This window comes from Felis catus, chromosome C2, assembly GCF_018350175.1.
Source record: "Felis catus isolate Fca126 chromosome C2, F.catus_Fca126_mat1.0, whole genome shotgun sequence".
NCBI classification, from domain to species: domain Eukaryota; kingdom Metazoa; phylum Chordata; class Mammalia; order Carnivora; family Felidae; genus Felis; species Felis catus.
The window spans coordinates 104423397-104447615 of record NC_058376.1 but is presented as its reverse complement, the minus strand read 5'-3'; the positions used below and the strand labels follow the sequence as shown (position 1 = coordinate 104447615).

General features: G+C 35.8%; 1 protein-coding gene across 4 annotated transcripts in view; it reads right to left on the bottom strand.

The window, feature by feature from the left end:
• Nucleotides 1-24219, bottom strand: part of IFT80 (intraflagellar transport 80) — a 135204-nt gene that overhangs the window by 99525 nt on the left and 11460 nt on the right. The window contains exons 2-5 of one of the 4 annotated variants that reach the window (XM_003991947.6): nucleotides 20082-20164; nucleotides 17382-17603; nucleotides 7852-7962; nucleotides 6297-6365 (exon numbers count right to left, since the gene is read on the bottom strand). In XM_003991947.6, the coding sequence (XP_003991996.1) occupies nucleotides 6297-6365; nucleotides 7852-7962; nucleotides 17382-17603; nucleotides 20082-20118 (439 nt within the window). In that variant the 5' untranslated portion in view covers nucleotides 20119-20164. Of the gene's footprint in view, nucleotides 1-2112; nucleotides 2228-6296; nucleotides 6366-6639; nucleotides 6772-7851; nucleotides 7963-17381; nucleotides 17604-20081; nucleotides 20165-24219 lie in introns of all 4 variants that reach the window. The other 3 variants (XM_045037360.1, XM_019810499.3, XM_019810498.3) reach the window with 3 other exon arrangements.

The window sequence follows — 24219 nt, the reverse complement described above, 5'->3', positions numbered from 1 at the left end:
ATGATGCTGCATAGGGGAGCATATATCTTTCTGAATTAGTGTTTTTGTTTTCCTTGGGTAAATACCCAGTAGTTGAACTACTGCATCATATGGTATTTCTATTTTTAAATTATTTTTAATTTTTTTAATGTTTTATTTATTTTTGAGAGAGAGAGAGAGAGAGAAAGAGAGAGAGAGAGAGAGAGAGAGTTTGAGTGGGGGAGGGGCAGAGAGAGAGAGAGGGAGACACAGAATCCAAAGCAGGCTCCAGGCTCCGAGCTGTCAGCACAGAGCCTGATGTGGGGCTCGAACCCACGAATGGCAAGATCATGACCTCAGCTGAAGTCGAACACCCAAGCAACTGAGCCACCCAGGTGCCCTTATTATTATTTTTTATTTTAGAGAGAGAGAGCAAGAACGGAGGAGAGTGACAGAGCAAGGAGTTGGGGTTGGGGGCGGGGAGAGAGAGAGAGAGAGAGAGAGAGGGAGAATCTCAAGCAGACTCCATGCTCAGCACAGAGCCTGATGCAGGGCTCAAACCCATGACCCTGGGATCATGACCTGAACAAAAATCAACCGTCAGATGCTCAACCGACGGAGCCAGCCGGTGTCCCTATTTCTATTTTTAAGAGGAACCTCCATACTGCTTCCCGCAGTGGCTATACTTACATTCCCACCAATAGTGCATGAGGATTTCTTGTTCCTTACATCCTCACCAAAACTTGTTGTTTCTTTTCTTTTTTATTTTAGCCATTCTGACAGATTTAAGGTGATATCCCATTGCGGCTTTGAATTGCATTTCCCTAATGGACAGTGATGGGAAGCATCTTTTCATGTGTCTCTTGCTGGCCACCCCATTTAATCTCTATTTCCTTTCATTTATCCTACATATTACTGCTAAGGTTATGTTCCTAACAGATAGTCTTTATTTATCTCTTATTCTTTTGCTTATTTTTTTAAGGTTTTGTATTCTGATAGACAAAGATCAAAACTGCTTCATTTAGCATCCAAGACCATCAATGTCTTGGTCCCTCTAGCAACACTATCCCTCATACAGCCTACCCCTGGCCCAAGGGGTCTGTTCACATTCACCTGACTTCCATGCTTTATGCTATTCTGCCTCTATACGTTTGATCATCTAACTTCCTCCACAGCCCCACTCCATTGCCATTTTTTTTTTCTGTTTCGATAGCTTTATTGGAACACGGTGGTAACACAGAACATGGATTTGGGGACCCATCGCAGACACTCCTCCTCTAGACAGCAAGTGCTCCACGTCTGCAGCCAGCAGAGGCTCTAGGAAGCCTCCAGAAGGGTGGGGGCAGCTCAGAGACAGACCCGAAGGAGGCCCCTGCAGTGGCAGGTGGTATGTGGGCATGATGGGTTGGAGCCCTGACCAGTTGAGACCGTGATCAGCCAGACCAGTCTTATGGCTCCAACTACTTGGCCATGACTTAGAGATCCACCTGCCTTAGACTCCCAAGAAAACTTGAGGAGGGGATTCTGGGGCTTCCAGATGGAATCCAGACAAGAAATTGAGCATCTCTGAGGGCCACTGGGGCAAATCAGCCCCACTCCATTGCCAACAAGCCCATTTACTTCCCTAATTTATTCATCCTTCAAAGCCCAATCAAAATATATTCTAGAGGCACCTGTGTGACTCAGTCAGTTAAGTGTCCAACTCTTGATAGCTCAGGTCTTGATCTCAGGGTTGTGAGTTCAAGCTCTGCATTGGGTTCCACACTTAACGTGAAACCTACTTTAAAAAAAGCGGAGGGGCACCTGGGTGGCTCAGTTGGTTAAGCGTCCCACACTTGGTTTCTGCTCAGGTCATGATCTCACAGTTTGTGAGTTTGAGCCCCACGTTGGGCTCCACACTGACTGCATGGAGCCTGCTTGGGATTCTCTCCCTCCCTCTCTGTCTGCCCCTCCCCTGCTTGCTCACTCTCTCTCTCACTCTCAAAATAAAAAAAAACTAAACATTGAAAAAAAAAATTTTTTTAAGATATTCCAGGAATATTTGCCAGGAAGCCTTTCTGATACTTTCTTTCCTCCCCAAAGCATTCATCTCTGTCTTCCTGTCCTCTCACAGCATCCTGTATTGTGTAACAGTTATTTATATTTCCAGTTTACCTCCTGTACTAAATTCATTGTCGATTCCATTTTTGTCATTCCATTCTTCCATTTGAATATAATATAGGAGGAATGTCCTCAAAGGTGTGCAGTATTACTCTATTCCAATTTTAGCCTATAATTAAAATATACAATGTAACAGAAGATATGGTTTAATTATAATTATCATTGGCCCATACATTATTTTTCTCTAATAAGGAAAAATGACTCCTCATAGGTACCGGTAAGAATTGTTTCTAAACTAAGTCAAATTTAAAAAAAAAAAAAAAAAAAAAAAAAACCTTTAGAATTAATGCTTTTTCTGTATTAGAGAAAAAGGTGATGACTACGACTTTTTCTATGGGTACATCTGGCTCCAGTCATTAAGAAATGAATTCAGAATTTTTTCTATTCACCAAAAATAAATACAATTAACATAAACATGTAGTAAAAATCACAAAGATGCTTTCAACATTGTTTGCTGAATTCCAAGTTTTATGATAACTCAGGTTTGTGTTATTTCATTTTCGTACCAAAACTTCCAGTTTTTATCCTAAAAGGAAGCTGGAGTCCCTGACCCCACCTACTTTGGCCTCCTTACTCGTGCCTTCAGCATCCAGCTCTCAGTAGTTCATAGTTCAGGTTTATAATCACCCTCAAAACTTGTAATCTCTAATAAATCAAATATACCTTATAAGTAACCTGATATTTTTCCTTCAATGTTGTTATAACTTAATTTTTCCAAAGATTTTTCCCAGAGATAAAATGGGAAAAGTCTATGCCTTATTAGGAAAGTGTGGGTGACACCAATGATCAAAAACTCAAAAATCAGATGCATTGTTCTACAGTAAATCTGTAATTCTTAATCTAAAAAAAAGATATGATTATTCAGTTGAAATACCAATAAGTTAACCAAAATAAGAAAATCTATATAATTTATTTTTGCTAATTAATCTCATAATTAATATAAACCTTGAGTGAGGAAAATAAATAAGATTCAAATAAGATAAAAATGATCAGCCCTTTCACAGACATTTGATGTTAAGAAAATTATAGCTGGGGGGGCGCCTGGGTGGCACAGTCGGTTAAGCGTCCGACTTCAGCCAGGTCACGATCTCGCGGTCCATGAGTTCGAGCCCCGCGTCGGGCTCTGGGCTGATGGCTCAGAGCCTGGAGCCTGTTTCCGATTCTGTGTCTCCCTCTCTCTCTGCCCCTCCCCCGTTCATGCTCTGTCTCTCTCTGTCCCAAAAATAAATAAACGTTGAAAAAAAAATTTTTTTTTTAAATAAAAAAAAAAAAAAAGAAAATTATAGCTGGGGCGCCTGGGTGGCTCAGTCGGTTAAGTGTCCGACTTCGACTCAGGTCATGATCTCACAGTCTGTGGGTTCAAGCCCCGTGTCGGGCTCTGTGCTGACAGCTTGGAGCCTGGAGCCTGCTTCAGATTCTTTATCTCCTGTCTCTCTCTGCCCCTCCCCTGCTCATGCTCTGTCTCTCTCTGTCTCAAAAATAAATGAAAACATTTAAAGAAAGAAAGAAAGAAAGAAAGAAAGAAAGAAAGAAAGAAAGAAAGAAAGAAAAAAGAAAGAAAATTATAGCTATTTGGAACGTCAATGGAAAATATATTACATGATATGATGACTATATAATAAATACTATACTATACACTATTTATATGAATATATAATAAATACTATATTATATGACCTAAGCAGTATTTTAGCTTTTAAGAGAATCTATTTACCCATCTATTTGGAGGAAGAAAAAAAAAGGAGTACTACCCATCCCTCTCTAAAATAAATATCATACACAAAAACTAACTCAAAATGGATCATAGACCTAAATGTAAACACAAAAACTATAAAACTCTTAGAAGAAAATATAGATGTAAATCTTCCTGAATTCAAGACAGAAGACCAAATTTGTATGTGAAATGTCCTGATTTTAATATCGATCCTGTACCATTCTAGTGTGCCAGATTCAGCCCATAGACCACCTGTTTGTGACCTCAGATTTATAAAACGGCCTTAATTTATAAACATATTATGCTTCTAAATTGCCATTGCAAATTTGGGAACTCTGAATATATTTCTCCATAAAAGTAAAATAAGAGGCAATTTGGTTTCCAGACCCATTACACAGGTAAACCATCGTACCGAACTAATAATACTATGTCAACTATCCTCCATGATTAACATTGTTTATATTAAAAAACATATTCTAACTTTCAACTTTAGACTTCAGAAAGTCCAAAATGGTAAATGCAAGGGCAGTAGAAGGGCAGGAGATGATTGGGAAGAATTTAAGAAAACAAATAAGTAACCTTACAGGGCTACTAGTGAAGAAGGGTCTTAGACAAGAATTCCAGTTGCTATAATGGGTAGTGAAAGAAACTTCTGGAATTTCTCTAAAGATCTGTGGCTTCTGTAAACAACAAATTTAATAAAAGAGAAAAGAAAGGAAAAAAGGACGTGTCTCAGCAGCAGCAACAGCTGAAAAGAACCATAGCCCCAGCTCCAAGGGGGCAATAATTTCTAGAAGAATTCTGTCAGTTGCTTATAAGTCAGACATCATATAGTGAGAATGCCAAATAATTAGCCCTAACAAAAATTATAAAGCCAAAAATAAATCCCCATTCTTACTAAAAAATCTAAATAAAATTTATTTTCTAGAGGTACATTTTATTTCTAAAGTAAGAATGGATTGACATTTTTTCCTAACTAAAATTCACCCATATATGTTTCTATGAACTCTGAATTTTCTATTCATGGATAAATATTCTATTTGGAGATTATCTGTAGCAAATATTTAACCTCAGGAGATAACCATTACCTAGTATTTATGATTACCTAAATAACTACTACCTATTATTTATGGTGGCCCTTTGCTAAAATTTGGTTAATGTGCAGCTAAGGAAATGTAACTATTTTAACACTATTCTAAGAGTACACATTACTTAAAAAATTAAATCTGGAAATTTTTGGAAGTCATTAACTGGAGATACCTCACAATATGACTTTATCATATAATTCTAAAGAATTATCTACAACCTGTCTCTAAAGATCAGCTGATATGTGTTCAGATCAACATTAAAAATGCTTTACTGGGGCGCCTGGGTGGCGCAGTGGGTTAAGCGTCCGACTTCAGCCAGGTCACGATCTCGCGGTCCATGAGTTCGAGCCCCGCGTCGGGCTCTGGGCTGATGGCTCGGAGCCTGGAGCCTGTTTCCGATTCTGTGTCTCCCTCTCTCTGCCCCTCCCCTGTTCATGCTCTGTCTCTCTCTGTCCCAAAAATAAATGTTGAAAAAAAAAATAAAAAAAAAAACTGCTTTACTATTACTAGATAAAATCTAATTAGGAAAATAAATCTGCTACATGCGCGCGCGCGTGCACACACACACACACACACACACACACACACACACACACGGACGCACACACAAAATCCCAACGGGAATGACCACTGGATTGATTTTATGGGCACTTCTTTCCAATTAACACAGAAAACTAAGATGTTGCTCTAAGTAATTGTAGTTTACCAAGTTTTGAATCTTCAAGGTATCTGCTCCCTTCCATGAGTAGACACCAAATGTAGAATACAATTTAGAAAGGATGATAATATTATGAGCTTATTAGGACTTTAAGTACGGAGATACTTTCAATGTTTTCTATTACTATTATTTACTTAAATAGACACCCAATCCTATTCCAGGTAGTATATGCTCATAAGGCCTCAGAATTATTTTTAAAAGAATCATTAGCCTTTAACTGCATTTATATAGATTGACTAAAAAAGCTAGGGCACCAGGGTGGCTCAGCCGGTTAAGCGTCCGACTTCAGCTCAGGTCATGACCTCACGGTCCATGAGTTCAAGCCCTGGAGCCTGCCTCTGGATTCTTTGTCTCCCTCTCTCTCTGCCCCTCCCCCACTCGTGCTTTATCTCACTCTCTCTCCCTCTCTCAAAAATAAGTAAACATTAAAAAAATTTTTTTTAAAGAAAAGAAAAAGCCCTTGAGTGTTTCTTCTATTTCTTGGCTCAAATAATACAGTTATCATGGCCTATCAGGCAACATGGAAAATAAGAGGAAAAAATGTAAACAGAAATAAGAGATTTCAGGTTTTGAACCCAACCTAAATCTGTCTTAAGAACTATAATAGTCTGTTTTTAAAAGAAACTGTTAAGACATCTTAATTGATTATTATATGTACCTTGCTGAGCTAAAGTTGATCTTAGCATCCCAGTCTTTGACCAGATTTTTATTTGTCCATCTTCTCCAGCTATAAAGAGAGAATAATAATTGATATTTTCATCTATAGAAAACAAATTTAAACATTAAATGTGCATATAAAAATCAATATATCATATTAACACATATTTAAAATTCGGATACAATTTACTCATTAAATGACAGTGCTTCATAACTATAAAATTTAATTGAAGTTACTCTGAAACAATTTTATCAGAGTAAGCCCAACTTCCATGCCCAAAATTTTTATTTTTTTTCCTTTAATCTTAGAAGACTTATGAAAATATTATTCAAATAATACTTTCATTTTCACTGAAATCTCCACCCTACAATTCTAAGAAAAGTGCCTTCAGTGCAAAAGAAGAGTTGCAGGCAAATTCCAGTGAAGTGGGGACAGAATGGAGTGAAGTAGTAGCCTTCTCTTTTGAACAGCTTGCCTAAAAGAAAAAAGAGGAAGTTGTATCTAGAGAGAATTATTTGTTAAAGGCAGGATTATTTCATTATTCTCATTTTCAAGATGGATAATATCTGAATACATTTATATGCTGAAAAACAAACCCCTGGAAAAGGACAAGTTGAAAAAATAGGCAAGAGAAGGAACAACTCACTGAAAAAAGTCCTGAAAGAAAGCCCAGGGAATAGGTTGGTGGTTTTACTATGTATTCACAAACTCTTTGTTATTCCTCCTTTTAATAGGTGGAGCTTAATTTCTCTCTTCTTCACAGTGAGCTATACTTAGTGACTTTCTTCTCATAGAATGTGGTAGAAATGATAGAGAATGACTTCCAAGGGTGGTTCAAAAAATATATTGTGTCTTCCATCTTGCTCTCTCTTGGATCACTCACTTATGAAGCCTGCTGTCATGTTGTTACAACACTCAAGCAGCCCTACGGAGAAGACCGTGTGGCAAGGAAGTAAGGCCTGCTGCCAACAGTCAGAGAGGAACTAAGGCCTCTTGCCAAGAGCATGTGAGTGAGCTATCTTGGAAGCAGCCCCAATCAAGCCTTCACATTATTAAAGCCCTATCCAACAACATGAGTCTGAGACAGAACTACCCAACCAAATTAAATCTTCCTTGTCCCACAGAAATTGTAAGATACTACATGTTTACTGTCTTAAGCCATTACCTTTTGGGGTAATTTGTTAGGCGACAATAGATAACTAATACCATAGACAAAGATGAGAATACTTGCAGTAAAGCAGGAGATGGGAGAGAGATGGAATGGGGGTAAAGGTCAGTTCAATAAGAATATTTTGAATTTTAAAATTTTAAAGAATTACAACTTTTATTTATCTCATAACTGACCATTTCAAAAGTCTTGACAGAATATTCTCCATAAATCATATATTATTAATATGACATTCTGAATTATAACATTATCTAGCAGGTTAGTTCAATGCTTTGCCAATTATCTGCTCTTAAACAATGAAAGACACTATTACTAAAGAAAATATGATTCAAAGAAAATTTTCCTTTAAAAAATTCGTTTAAAATGTCATTTTTGCAGACAACTTACCTGTAACTAATGCTGTTCCTTCATAATTCCATCTTCCTGCAAGAACTGCTCCACAGTGAGCTTCTACACTTTTTTCCACTCTTCCTAACTTAGAAATCAGATGAAATTTACCTAAAAGAAATTATACTTGAGAAATCTATTTGGATTTTCTCAATCAGCAAATATCTGTTGAGTACCTACTGCTAGATTAGCATAGTGCTAGGCACCGGAGACATAAAGACAAATAATATTCCTACTCAAATACTTGTTCCTACTGTCTTTTTTTAATGTTTATTTATTTATTTTTGAGAGAGAGAGAGAGAGAGAGAGAGGCAGAGAGAGAGGGAGACAAAGAACCCCAAGCAGGTTCCGCACTGTCAGCACAGAGCTCTATATGAGACTCGAACTCACGAATTACAAGATCATGACCTTAAGCCAAATCAAGAGTCCGACTCTTAACTGACTGAACCATCCAGGCACCCCAATTGTTCCTACTTTCAAGGAACAAACAAATCTATTGGTAAACAAGCCTGAAAACAAAATTAGAAAATCTTGAAACAAGTGGTGTAATAGAAATATGTACATGATGCTATTATGATAGATTAGAGGGGCAACAAAACTTCACTGGGATATGGCCAAAGGGGGCCAAGAGAAATGTCAAGAAAGCCTTCTAATTCAGCAGGGTGTTGCAGTCTTTGTTGTTGTTGTTGTTGTCATTGTTGTTGTTTGCAAGATACCAAAAAGCTAGTAAAGGTGTAGAGGACAGGAACCAGGACAGTTAAATGGTGTTAAACAATAAACTGAGGCATAACAAAAAATTTTAAGAGTTTATTTGAGCAAAAATCTATTCTAATTGGGCAGCACTTAAACCAAAAGTGGTTAAGAGTATTTCACCAACAGGAGCTCAGGGAAAGACTTTTATAAGGAAAAGGTAGAAGCAAAGTACGGAAATTATTGATTGGCTATAGCCTAAGGCCTAGTTGGCTGTTTATGACTGGTTGTGCTTTGGTTTCAATTTCAAAACTTTAAAGTGTTTACAGACAGATTTTGGTTTGCTCAGGCCAGCCAAAGGCATTAGGGCCATCTCTGTTTAATGGTCTTGTCGTTAACTAATTTAATAATTGATAATTCCAAATTTCAAAATACTTGCTTTATATGATTTTACACTGTGCCAGGCACTAGGTAGACAAAAAGGAGCAGGCTACTTGGTTGCTGTCCTCAAAAAGTTCACACATATACAGGCAAAAAGTAAAAACTGACAACTTTAAAGGACATAAGCAAACTATCTAAGAGATGTCAAGGGGATACATCAACTGTACAAATAACTACTACCGAAAGCTGAGAAAAGATCAGTGTGGTTTTGAATAATCATGAAATCTAGTAATACATAGCTCATAATAATATAATTAAGTACAGTGAAATTAGAAACTTCCCCCAAATCAAAAAATACATTTTTCGCAAAGAATCAATGTGGCTATCTAATCAAATTTTGCTTGCAAAAATTTATTTTGTTTGAATTTACTTTTAGTTTAAGGCTTTTCAAGAATCTGGCTTAATATTAACAATTCATTAAAAATATATCTAAGCTGCATAAGATGGCTTTAAAACATTTCTCTGGAAAAGTCTCATACAGATGACTTTGAAACATTTAACACCTAGCACCCTGTGGTTATTTCACTAACCACATACCCATTCTTACCAACAAAGTCATTCCCTCTTTTTTACACACATGCACATTATTTGCAGCTCTGTTGCAGTTTTTATTGGGCTGTGATTCATATCAGGGCAGAAGGCCATATTTTAGTCATATTTTTATTTGCAATAATACATTTACATAATCAGCATTTGTTAAGCTTTACTAATTCAGTAACCATCTCCTAACTTAAAAAAAAAAAAAAGACTGGCATCTTTTTTTTGTCATTCCATCCGATAGCTTTCTTTTCTCATCATTCATTTTCTAGGACCTTAACAATAAGCTACCGTTTTCCTTCATCTAACTACCCACTAGCAGCATCTACTTTTCCCTATACATTTTTCAATGTAATAAAAATACTTTGAATTCAACTGTCATTATTCTCTTCATGAACTAACTCAAAATTATATGGGATTTACTTTTTAATGCATTGCTTTACAGAGAATATGCAAGGGGGGAAAGCCTCAAAAGAGGAAAACTATAAAGATGACAAAGTGGAAAGCTACTTCTGTGGCCATTGTTTACTTTACCCAGGTCTGTTCTCACTAAAAGTTAGCTTACTGCCTAGCACAGAATATCCACAAACTAAACAACTGTTGCATATAGTGAATGAATCCATCACCAAAGAGATTAACCAAATAACTGTTAAACCAGAAATGAAGGATCCAGAAATTTCCTTTCAATCCATTCCATATTTGAAAAATTTTATGTATTTAGATCGTTGATATTTTTTAAAGTTTGTTTGTTTGTTTGTTTATTTATTTATTTATTTATTTATTTATTTATTTTGAGAGAGGGGAAAGGAGGGGCAGAGAGAGAAAGAGAGAGGGAGAGGGAGAGAGAGAATCCCAAGCAGACCTGAACCAATATCAAGAGTCAGATGCTTAACCAACTGAACCATCCAGGTACCCTCGTTGATATTTCTTATCCTAAAATACCTAATACGGACTTTCTGACAAGTGCTAAAAATTATTCTTGCTTCCTATGACCTTACAGAAGACGTACACTGGGACAACTAGGGTCAGCTCTTTGCATAGATTTGGCGCTCAATAAACCTTTGGCCTTAATATTTTGTCTGGTTACAAATTGCTTGAATAGCATACCCAGAATAGAGCATAAATATAAAATTACATATATAAAATATTTTTATTTTTTTTAATTTAAAAAAAATGTTTAAGTAGGCTCCATGCCCAACATGGGGCTTGAACCCAGGACCCTGAGATCAAGAGTGACAAGCTCTACTCATTGGGCCAGCCAGATGCACCCACATATTAAATACTGTATTTTTAAACTCCTGATTATCCATTTAACTATTTTGGTTCTGCTCTCTAACTTTTCTATAATCTTTTTAAAATGCAAGACCAAACTAGAGATCAATTTATTCCCAATTATTTGCTAGGGGTAGGGTTGAGAAGAGAGTATAATCAATATGATTCACTTACTGATTTATTGAACAATAAATGGATTTGGATAACAAACTTGGATATTTATATCCTGAGGTATAAAATTAACCTTTTGTTCATTAAATAAAAAATAAACTTTTTAAAACGAAGGAAATGTTATAAAAGAGAAAAAGAACAGAGGAAACATTAAAATTATATAAAACACATTTCTTAAAGTTAGAAATGCCTTAGGAAATGTCCATGGAAACATGAGAGAGCTTGGAATAGGGTGTTAGGAAAAAGGACACATGAGCACTTTTGCAGACTGCTTAATAGAAGAAATGATTTGGCAGACAGTTGCAAAAAGCCACAGAGATCTGTAACCAACCACCAACTTATGATAAAAAGAAATGAACACACAAATTCTTTTTCAAGTGAGATTTTTAAATGGACAAATTAACTAGTAAAAAAATATGGGAATTACTTCAAGATACCTAATACAATGTATTAAAAAATCATCTTTTGTTGGGGGGGTCTGAGTGGCTCAGTTGGTTAAACATCTGACTTCTCTATTTCTGCTCAGGTCATGATCTCACAGTTCGTGAGTTCAAGTCCCACATCAGGCTCTGCACTCACAGTGCAGAACCTGCTTGGTGTTCTCTCCCTCCCTCTCTCTGCCCCTCCCCCGCTCATGCTCGCTCTCATTCGCTCTCTCTCTCTCTCTCCCTCCCTCTCAAAATAAATTAATTAAAAACTTTTAAAATATTTTAAAAATAAGAAAAAAATTATCTTTCTGTAAATATAATTTAAGAAGTGTTTAACAGCTTTACAAAAGATTTTATACCAGAATTCCTTCACATGGCAGCTCCCCAAATCTATTTTACATAATTCAATTATTTTTAAATGTAAATCTTTTAACACATTGTTATAGAAATAGATCTTCTAAAAAGTAGTATACAGCTGCATGAAATATTCAAAAAGAAGTAGTAATGTTGGGAGAGAATTATTGGTAAGATAAAATGCTTGGCAAAAGTCTGCCTTCTGTATTTCAGGACCTGCTGGCGAATTTCAGGGATCTCTTTTGGAATGTTACCACTACAAAGAAGAGAGAGAGGCTGAGGGGGAGGGAACACTGAAAGAGTGAAGAGCAAACTCAAAAACACTATCTTCTCTGCCAACATTGGGGGAGAAAGTTGGTGGCAACTAGAAAAGAGAATCTCCTGAGCAATAAATTAACTTTTGAAAAAAAGAATTTTTTTAAGAACTGGGTTAACATCATACAAAATGAAAAAGTCCTAGAGATCTGCTGTACAGTATTGTGCTTATAGTTAACAATACCACACTGTATATTTAAAAATTTGTTAACAGGGTACATCTCACGTTATATGGTTTTTTAACCAGAATAATATTTTTTTAAGTATCATATAACAAAGAATATAGCACTGATATATAAAATGACCTCAAGTGTTTATCTGGCAGAAAACTCCTTGACCACCTCCCATTGGCATTTACTTTATTCTTTTTTGAACATTTCTTTTTCATTTATGGATGATCCTTTCTATCTTATCCTTTTATTTCTTTTCTTTGATCTACCATACTTTTCCCTCTCTTTCATAAGATCCCAAATATTCCTCATCCTAGCTTAGAAGAAAATACTCAACTACTCTGCTTTGATTCTCTTTTCTTCCCACATCTAGTTGTGGCATGTTATGTTACTTGTTTTTTTTTATACAGTAAACCTTAAAAAAATGAAATGTTAGTTTCTCATAAGTCATAATATAGTTATATGTATACATTTAAATAAATTTTGCAAATTTATCTTTTAAATTACATTTTTAATTTTTTTCCCTATCATAAAGTGTTCTATCTAAAGCCAATTTGATTTTTTTATTTTTAAAAAAATTTTTTTTCAATATATGAAATTTATTGTCAAATTGGTTTCCATACAACACCCAGTACTTATCCCAAAATGTGCCCTCCTCAATACCCATCACCCACCCTCCCCTCCCTCCCACCCCCCATCAACCCTCAGTTTGTTCTCAGTTTTTAAGAGTCTCTTATGCTTTGGCTCTCTCACACTCTAACCTCTTTTTTTTTTTCCTTCCCCTCCCCCATGGGTTTCTGTTAAGTTTCTCAGGATCCACATAAGAGTGAAAACATATGGTTATCTGTCTTTCTCTGTATGGCTTATTTCATTTAGCATCACACTCTCCAGTTCCATCCATATTGCTACAAAGGGCTGTATTTCATTCTTTCTCATTGCCACATAGTACTCCATCGTGTATATAAACCACAATTTCTTTATCCATTCATCAGTTGATGGACATTTAGCCTCTTTCCACAATTTGACTATTGTTGAGAGTGCTGCTATAAACATTGGGGTACAAGTGCCCCTATGCATCAGTACTCCTGTATCCCTTGGGTAAATTCCTAGCAGTGCTATTGCTGGGTCATAGGGTAGGTCTATTTTTAATTTTTTGAGGAACCTCCACACTGTTTTCCAGAGTGGCTGCACCAATTTGCATTCCCACCAACAGTGCAAGAGGGTTCCCATTACTCCACATCCTCACCAGCATCTATAGTCTCCTGATTTGTTCATTTTGGCCACTCTGACCGGCATGAGGTGACATCTGAGTGTGGTTTTGATTTGTATTTCCCTGATGAGGAGCGATGTTGAGCGTTAAAGCCAATTTGAAATAGAGATCCAAGCAACTATTCTTTGAGTGTAATTAAGTAATCTAAATTCAGAGAAACACTCAGACAACAGAAATTATCAAGACTAAGTATACTTACTGTCCATATTCACCAGATAAAAGTCAATCCTAATATACTATTGAGTTAAAAAAAAAAAGGGAAAATGCAAAGAAAATATATGGTATGCTACCTCTGTGTAATACAAAAGGTGAAAGGAGAAAATATGAACTATCTGTTTACTTTTGCCAGAAGACAAACCGGAAGGATGAAGGATAAACCAGAACTAAAGAAATTGTTTACCTACAAGGAGTAAACAGAAACAGGATGTATAGGATAGGGTGAGGAGGAGTAGTGACATTGTTCTGAGTATATTTCTTTTTTTTTTTTTTAGGTAATTTATTGTTGAGTATATTTCTTAAATATAGTTTTGTCTTTGTGGAATGATGCATATTAATGTTTTACATATCCAAAAAATAATCAGATCAACAAAGATGGGGGAGAAAGGAAACTTTAAATGGAAAACAGACACAAATAATACATTTAACTATATTCTAAACGAATAACATACCAGCAGTTAAACAAAGGGAAAATGCAAGTAACTTTTGCACAGGACTTTAACTCTATATACTCAGTATAAAGATAAAAATGAAAGTAAACAAATATTAAACTCTAGTTTTCTGCAGTAGTATAGATTAGCCATTCTGAAACAATCTACTGTATATTGTAGAATTGAGCAAGTGAGTAAATATATTGAGAATAACAGGAGTCAGCCTCCCTCACTATTTCCAAGTATAGAAAAAAGAAAGACTAGAATTAACCCTGTGGTGTTGAATTGGTGGCATCAGAATGAACTTATGATTTTTAGTATAGAAAGGAAGGAAGGAAAGAAGGAACAGAGGAAAGGGAAGGAAAGAAAACAAAGAGAGGAAAGAGGAAAAAGAGGGGAAGAAGCGCAGGAGAAAGAAATCAATAGCTATAGATACGTATGGATTTTTGTTTTATTTTGTCTTGTTTTAGAGTGAAAGAGTGCACATGTCAGTGAGGGGAAAGGAGCAGAGGGAAGGAGGAAGGAAGACAGAGAGAGAGAGAGAGAGAGAGAGAGAGAGAGAGAGAGAGAGAATGTTAAGCAGGCTCCATGCTCAGTGTGGAACCCTACACAGGGCTCAATACCACAACCCTGAGAAACCTGAGCTGGGAACCCTAGGAAACCTGAGCTGAAGCAAGAGTCAGACACTCAACTGATTGAGCCACCCAGGCACCCCAGATATGTACATTTTTTAATATACATTTATATTCCTGTTTCTTAGCTCTCTAAGAGGCCCTTGAAGCAAACACACCCCATTGAAATATTTGCTAGCACTCTCACCTTGGTTTTTAAATACCAATAAGCACCAAGAAAAGAACAGGCGTCCTTGGAGAAAAGGATAGTTTGGGGACTGGGATTGAGAAAGTACAAGATGAGCCCGAAACATTTTGTACCAGCAAAGAAGTGCTCAAAATATAATGAGGAAACATTACCACACCCCCCCAAAATTCATTGGAGCTGGCCTGATGGGTCTCCACTGGCCAAATCTGGGACAATTTTCACATTAAAATTTAAAAAATGATAGCAACAGGAGACTCAAGAAATAAATAAGATTATAAGTCTAATCTGACACAAGTAAACAAACACGGGTGAGAGAGGGGAGGCTCTTCTCGCAGCAGAATACCAACTAATCAATATGGAAGGAATTATGAAGTTTTAAAAGAATCACCATTTGGCAACCATCTTAGTAATAAATGATTCAGCCAAATATCATCAATAGATGCTTAAATAGTGGGAGGAAGTTTAAGGAGGAAGAGAACACTTTTATGCAGTCTGAAAGTATCCTCTCGCAACTGATTTATTAAAACAGAAAAACGGTAACTTTACAGTGGCTTGATTTAGTGAATACAACCTTTCAAAGTAATCAAAGTTAACATCACCAATAATAATGCTGGGTCAAACCAGCATCACAAATCTCTCAATCTGATACCCTAATTATTGCTGCTAAAAAATATGTAAACTGAATCTAATTATGAGGAAATATCAGACAAACATAAACTGAGGGACACTCTGTAATAATAACAAGCCTGTATTCTTCAAAACTGTCAAGATCATAAAAAAAGACTGAGGAGGCTCTAGATTAAAGGAGGTTCAAGAAATATGACAAAAGCAATGTGTTACTCTGTACCAGAAAAGAAAACAAATTTCTATAAAAGATATTATTAGGACAATTATTAAAATTTGAATATGAACTATATATTCAATTTAACATCAATGTTAGATTTCCTGATTTTGATCACTGTATTTTGGTTATATAACAGGAAATCCTCATTCTTGGGAAATGCACTGAAGTATTTATGGTTAAAAGGGCATGTCTATAACATAACCTTAAATACTTAGGAAAAAGACATGTGTGTGTTTGTTTGTGTGTAGTGTCATAGGGGGTGGGGGAGAAGACAGGGAGAGAGCCAATGATAAAGTATATGGGACAAAATGTTAACAGTAAATGAATTTGGATAAAGATATGCAGGAGTTATGTGTATAATTCTTACAACCTTTCTGTAAATGTGAAATTATATCAAAATTAAAAGTTTTTTTTAAAAAAGTCAACCCTTCATTTTATCATCTGAGGTAAGCCAAATTCTAGCTGTGGTTCAGAATTAATCTTCTAAGTGCCAATTACTTTCATACAATATCTCATTTAATCAACATTCAGAAAAAATAAGGTTAAAAAAAACTATCATAAGTTGTGCCTGTAAAAGAAGTGGAATCTGATGTGATCGTTTGTCATTACATGCCTTCCTGTCCTCATTACAAAAGCCCTCTTCTCTTTCTCCTTCCCTTTCCATGGTGGCCTGGGGCCTGTTGTATTCAGTCAACCAGTATCCCATTCCCTTGACTAAAGTGATTCTTTCATGGGCACATGACCCAAGTTTGCACTTGCCTGCAAGAGATAATGAGGAAGCAGCACCCTCTCTGCTGACATTTCTTTTCTAGGATGAGCCTTGGGCTGCTGGCTGCCATCATGCTCACCTTGTGGGGAGAGCCCAGCCAAGAGATGGTAAGAACAGGGGCCTAATGCAGCTGTGCTTGAGGATCTACCCCTGGAGTTAGATGAACCAAAAAACTCTATCTGTGCATAAGTTAGCCACATAAGTTTCCATTACTTTTGATGAATGTATTTTTAATTGACATAGTAGGTAAAGGGTAATACAGACAAAAACAGTTCAAGTTGTTTCTATGAAAATAAAAACATTCCCTCAAAAAGTAGAAAAGTCATGCTTTTTACTCACCAGTAATAAAGCTACAGTCAAATTAAATAAATCTCCAACTCTGTTAAGTGGAAATTAACATGTACTAGAAAATAAAGACAATATTTAATAGCTTACTAAATGTTGCATTGTGCCCATGTTTTTTTAGTGTGGTTACGTTATAAAGTTAAACCTGAAGAAATTAGGAACCAAAACTTATAATAGTTTAACAATTATTTTCTGTGAGATCACAGAAAAAGTAAAGGCAAAAGAAAGCTCAGATCAAATCCCAGGATATGCCAGTTTAATTCACTTCCTTTCATGACAATAGTTTTATAGCCTATACACAAACCAAATGACTTCACAGAATATGGATTAAATGTGTAAATGAAGGTATGCAGATCTACAAATATCAGCTTTGTAAAACAACTAAAAGCATAAGTCATACAAAGATATTATGTCTTTTAAATACAAAGATGAGCATATAACATTTATCAAAAACTTACCATCAGAACTTGTAAGGACAAAGCTTTCTGCTTGAGTTTGCTTCTTTATGCCTAAACTTTTTGGAAACCAGTGAAGATCTATTGGGTAAATATCATCAGGAAGCTTTACTATCTGACTTGTTTCACTTGTTAACAAGTTCCACTTCACTATCTGGTGGTCATCACTACATGAATACAGTTCTTCAGCAGTAGTCCAGCCCACACAGCTGACTAATTCTTGATGTGTCAACGTGTTAAGGAGACATAAAACACACAAAAGCCTTAAATCTTAATAAAATAATTCACAGATGCAGAGTATAAGAAAAAATAAGGTCAAATGTTTCAAGGTTCTATATATATTTTCATTTCATGACTTTCATATTTTCTCCATAAAAAGGAAAATAAGTATCTACCACAACAGTTGTAAGAAGAATGGAAAGCAAGAAATCCGCATGCCAAAAGAGGAAAAAAAGAAAGATCTGGTGACATGAAAAATTTTAAATTGTGGTATGAAATATTCCATAAATAAAGCCAAATGATACACAAAGACATCTAGCAGATCAAAAGGTATGAAAGGATATACACTAAACAGTTGGGGGATAGGTGAGAAGAAAAGGGAACTATAATTTTTAAATTTACATATATCTATATCATTTATTAGAATAAACATGTATTATTTTGATAAGTTTTAAAAAATCAAGAGTTGAAGACTGAAATCTAACAGTAAAATACCTGCTTAACTTACACATTATAATAACAATTTACCTAGGAAAAAACCTACAGCCTAACTGCCAAAACTAAAATCTTACCAAATTTTTTTACATTAAATTCAGGAAACAATTCAATTATAATTTACTGCACCTACATGGTGCATAGCACTAGACAGATATGAACCCTAAAATTCCCACCTTATTTAACCCATTTGTTCAGTCTCTGATTTATCACAAGGATTTCTACAAATTGAGGTGTTCAAGTTTAGCCCTCTGTTCCTCCATCAGAACAAGCTGCTTACCCTGGCAGAACTGTGTATCTAGGGAAGGCATGTCAGCTCATCATTTACAAGGGACCTTTCTCTTCCTTATATCTAGGTTTCTGTATTACCAGATCATTCCTAGTTGGGTTGTTTTTTCTCTTGTTATTGTATAATCCTTTTACTTCCATCGCTTCTCACTACTGGTTTTTATTGGCTTATCTGAGCAATCAGTAAACTCCAATGGAAAAAAAAAAGACAATGTGCTATAATTATTCTGGAATATTCTACGATTTTTTAATACTTCAAAATGATAGATTAAGAAAATAACCAAAAAGGTAAAAGAGAAATTATACGAAGAGTTTAACAGTTTGTACAAATAGGTAATAATGTGGCATTGTAATATTCAGAACTCAAAATATAATCTAAATAAAAGGACCTGAATATCACTAGATCATTACTGAAAAAAGTGTTCCAATACAACTGCTATAGCCTAAACAATGTCAGGAAAAACCAAGAAAGGAAGAAAATACACATATGTGTGTGTGTGTGTGTGTGTGTGTGTGTGAGCACATACACACACACACACACACACACACACACACACACACACACAACACACCCATTCCAAAACAAAAAAACATTAAGTTTACCCTTATATAAAGTGATGTCAGTACATGTCAGACATGTGTGATGTATCTTCAAGAGTATGGGAGAAATGAGTGGACTAACAGATTCAGAAAGTTTAGAAACTCATCATTCTTCAACTTGAAAAGGTAAAAGCAAACAATGGACACAGTCAAAAATCTGTAAAATTGTATAAAGCATAAACTCCTGAAGGCACATTTTGAAAAGACAGTAAACATGATTTAAGGAAAAACAAAGGGAATTATATCTTCACTCTAAAGGTAAAATAAGATAATATAAATTTTTAAAGTTTGATCAAATGTCCAAACAGTCCTTTGCTATCTCTGATGAAGGACCACATTTTTCTCTATTTCAAATATATTGTAAAACATTTTGTAAGATAAAACATAAATGAATTATTAGAAAAATGATCTTATATTTGGGTGTTGTGACAATGTCAAATTGCTACAAAAATTTCTTACCTCTTACTTTCTAATTTCTGTACGTGTCCCTTCACAGACCTGCAATAAAGTCTACAGATGATTCTTATAGAAGCACTGATATAAATAACTAAGAATGAAGGTAGAGAGGCCTGTCATATTTTCTTGACACATTTTTAGGTATTCTTACTAACAAAATATAGGGTCATGCATTTGAGAAAATATTTATAATTGCTACCTTCCCACATGAAATAATAAAGGTCTGACTGCTCAGATTTCCCCAGCTTATCCTCCACTTTATCATGAGTATGAAGAAACAGAGCAGAGCTCAATGAAAACATACGAGATCACACTAGCAAAGAAATTATTTGGTTTTAAAAAAAGCTGCTCTTCAAGATCCTACTAGACTAAACAAAAACTGTGTTTTATGTACTTAAGCTTAGTACTTAAGTAGGGTAAGAAAAATGTCAATAAGAATTTGAAAGTAAGATTTAGAGCAAATAGTTTGCTTTGGAAAATTACCTGCAAAACATGATCTCAAATATTTCAAAAACAATGTAGCTAAATTGCCATTAAAAAGAATTTTTAAAAATCCACTCTTTAGAATATAAAATAGAAAAAAAAACTTTTAACAATACTCTAGTAAGATGATCACAATAAGGTTTGTAAGTATCAAAAGGATATGTTTTGGTTCTTTTAAAAGAGATATCTTCAGTCTCATGTCTCCACTTTCAGCAGAATTTTAAAATGCCACTTGATTGCATTCACTGTAAAAATAAAAGTTGAAGGGAAAATATAAAATCTGCATTAAAAACAAACACATGTACACAAAAAAATAAAAGCAAACAAAACATCTTAGCACTCTAAGGACACTGAAACACCTTTAATACCGTTGGCATCAAATACACGGAAAGAGGAAGAAACTAATCAGTGTGCTAATCCTGCCAAGGAGTGACTGGAAGCCTTGGGTTGGACTCCAGAGGTCCTCTACAACCTGCCTGAACATACTAAATCTGACCAGGTAAATAATTTCCAAATGCTGTCCTGGAGCCAAATCAAAGGACTCTGTAAACTGGAAACCCCTTAATGGCAGATCAATATTGGTCCTATTGAATGGTTTATACATTAGAATAAATTTCCAAGGTCAGATCAAGGGATCAAGGCCTTAATTTTAATGGCCTTAATTCTGGACCCCACATGGAAATATTATGACATCAACAACCTAGTGGTCTAATCTGAGTGTACATTCTTTTTTTTTTTTTTTTTAGTTTATTTACTTATTTTGAGAGAGAGAGAGAGAGCGCACACGCATGCCTGCATGCATAAGCACGAGTAGGGGAGGGGCAGAGAGAGAGGGAGAGACAGAATCCCAGGCAGGCTTCTCACTGGCAGTGCAGAGCCCAACATGGGGCTCGAATTCACAAACCATGAGATCATGACCTGAGCTGAAATCAAGAGTCAGAAGCTAAACCAACTTAGCCACCCAGGCACCGCAATCTGAGGTGTACATTCTACTGGAGGTAGATACGCTGCCCAATAGTTATGGTTGCCATGGTGGCAATGTGAAAAATAAGTGAGTTATTTAAGGAAGAGGTAATAAATCTCTTATAAAAGTTACATAAAAACCACAATATAATTGCCAAATAAAAATATGGAAATGGAAAAAGAAGAGTAATACTCCCCCAAATAACCATGTCATCAAACAATATAAATCAAATGGAGCTTCCTCAAAAAATTAAAAAAAGAATTACCCTATAATCCAGTAATCGCACTACTGGGTATTTACCCAAAAAACACAAAAACACTAATTTGAAAGGATATATGTACTCCTATGCTTATTGCACCATTATTTATAATAGCTAAATTATGTTAGGAGCCCAAGCGTCCATTGATAGATAAAAGGATAAAAAAGAAGTGAGACATATATGTATATATAATGGAACACAATTCAGTCATAAAAGAATGAAATCTTGCTATTTGCAGCAACATGGATGGGTCTTGAAAGTATAATGCTAAGCAAAACAAGTTGGTCAGAGGAAGACAAATACTATATGATCTTACTCATATGTGGAACGTGGGAAATAAAACAAAGGGGAAAAAATGAGAGAGAGAGGGAGAGAAACCAAGAAACAGACTCTTAACTATAAAGAACAAACTGATGATTATGAGAGAGGAGGTGGGAGGGGTGATGGGTAAAAAATGTGATGGGGATTAAAGAGTGCACTTACCATGAAGAGCACTGAGTAATGTATAGAATTGTTGAATCACTATACTGTACACCTGAAACTAATATAACACTGTATGTTAACTATACTGGAATAAAAAAAAAAACTAAACAAAAGGTATAAACTAAGAAAATGCTAAATTGTCTGAGTCTAATTTATAGTGACAGAATTCTGAGTAATATCACTAACCTAAAAAGAAAAAAAATGAAAGTGTATTTAAAGGAAAAAAAAAAAACACCCTTCACCAAGTAGAAAATTACTGCTAAGTACATTAAAGGAGGTGCTGAGTACAGATTAAGTATTCAGTAGGCCTCCCTTAGATAATTTCTCATTCTCCCAAATCCAAGAAGACTTTTAGATCAGCAAGGTAGTAAATACAGCTGTATTTCAGAGCACCTTTTTCACTTACTCTGCTCATAAATTTGTTAGACTAGGTCGGGGTGAGAGTAGCAATAGGGACTGTTAAAAAAAAAACCACAGAAAAAAATCTGAAGTTTTATGGTCAACCAATATGCTATTGGGGTCAGAAACCTTTCTCCTCCTGCTAGTTCACCTAGGGAGATTTCTGTTCTTCAGAAGTATGCATCTGTGTATAGTAGCCAGAGCAAGAACACACTTTCTCCTAGGCATTCTTTCCAAGCTTACTTTTTGGTCCTTAGGAGCACCTTTTGTACTTTTCTCAAAACTCCTTCCTCCCTTTCATCAGAACTTCTCTAATTACAGGGGAAACGAGCAAAAACATTTACGAAATGTTGCTTTTTCACAATAATTCAAATTCGCCAAGCTTATAAGGATTTTAAAAGAATAAAGGCAGAGAAATAGTTGCTTCTGGAAATGACAACGCAATAGATAAGAAAATATATATACAATCCGAATATATAATTACACTCAGACACTTAAAAGATCTTTAGCAAAGACAGGATGTATCCTACATCAAAATACTTCAAATTGCTGAAATTCATAACAATTAAGAATAATTCCTTACCAAAGATATTATAATCCCATATAAATAGTAAAGGCAGTATGGTGTTTACAAGGAAGGTATCTGCAACCATTCAGAAACGTGGTGCCAAGGAATCAGAGGGTGGCATTCTAACACTGGGAAGATTCTCCCTTGCTCAGACAGATTTTCCCCATACATCCTATTTAGCTGAGATCATCTGCATGATATGCGCATTGTGATGTGAGACTGGAGAGAGGAATAATGGAAAAGTAGTATTCGAGCATAGCCAATTTGGGGAAGTGCAAAGCTGTCTCAGGACTGCACTGAAGCTTTTTTTTCTGGTCACCAAGGATCTGACCAGTCAATAGTATTTGGGGAGAGGGAGTGGCTGGGGTAGGGGAGATAATTGTAAGAAAATCTCTAGAGGATAGCTAACTTGATTTATTTTGCAACTTTATATGGGAAGCAGATGGGAACAACTATGCCTTTGCTACTAAAAATCATTGATCATTGATAAATTGCTTTTGGTCCAGTATGGGTCAACATTCATGGGGCTTAAGAGGAAAAAATATGCCCAGCAAACCCTGATAGTCCAGCTACCAAAATATACTCCAAATCTGGTCACTTCTCTGTGCCTCCATCATAGTCCAAAGCCATCATCATCTTCTACATCCATTACTGCAGTAAACCCAGAACTAATCTTCCTGCTCCTACACTTACCACTTCAAATTCTTCTAAGTACAGCTGCCATAATGCTTTTAAGGTTAAGTCAGATCACAACAGCCAGTATTAGTCAGTATGGCTAAGACACAAGTGAGTGAAGGGAGTGGCAGGAAATTGGGAACGAAGAGGAGGGACACACAGATCATGAAAGGGCTTGGAAAACCACAATAAAAGCTTTGGTTTTTCTTCTGAATGAATGGAGAAGCCAGTAGAGGGTTATGAGCAAAGAAGTGATATGATCTGACTTACATTGTTAAAGTGGCAATATGGATGGTATGAAAAAAAAAAAAAAAAGATCAAGGATGAGCAAGACTGAAAGCAGAGAGGCCAGTTAAGATTTCACTAATCCACAAGAGAAATCAAAGTGGCTTGAATGAGGAGGGTAGTAATGGCACAAATGGTATGAAGTGGGCACATTCTGAAAATATTTTGAAAGACGATTCCACAGGATTTGTTGATGTATTGGGTTTAAGAGAAAGAAGAGCCAAATAATGACTCTAAGGTTTCAACAGGTAGAATGCAGTTGCCATTTACTGAGATGAGGAAGATGGAGTGAGAAACAGGTTGGAAGGAGGATATCAAAAATTCTGTCTTGAATTTGTTAAGTTCAAGGTGTCCATTATACATCCAAATGGAGAATTCAAGGAGAAAATGGATATCCAAGTTTGGAGTCAAGGGAGAGGTCAGAGCTAGAGATCTCAATGAGATATTAGTTTGTGGGTTATCAGCACAAAGATCATATTCAAAACCACGGTGTAAGATAAGACTTAGAACATAAAAATGTGGTAGCTTCAATGGTCTAGAAGTCCCACGAAAGTCTGAAGAATTGTCAACATTAAGATTCAAGAGGAAGTGGGGCACCTGGGTGGCTCAGTCAGTTAAGTGCCAGAATCTTGACTTCAGGTCAGGCCATGACCTCATGGTTCATGAG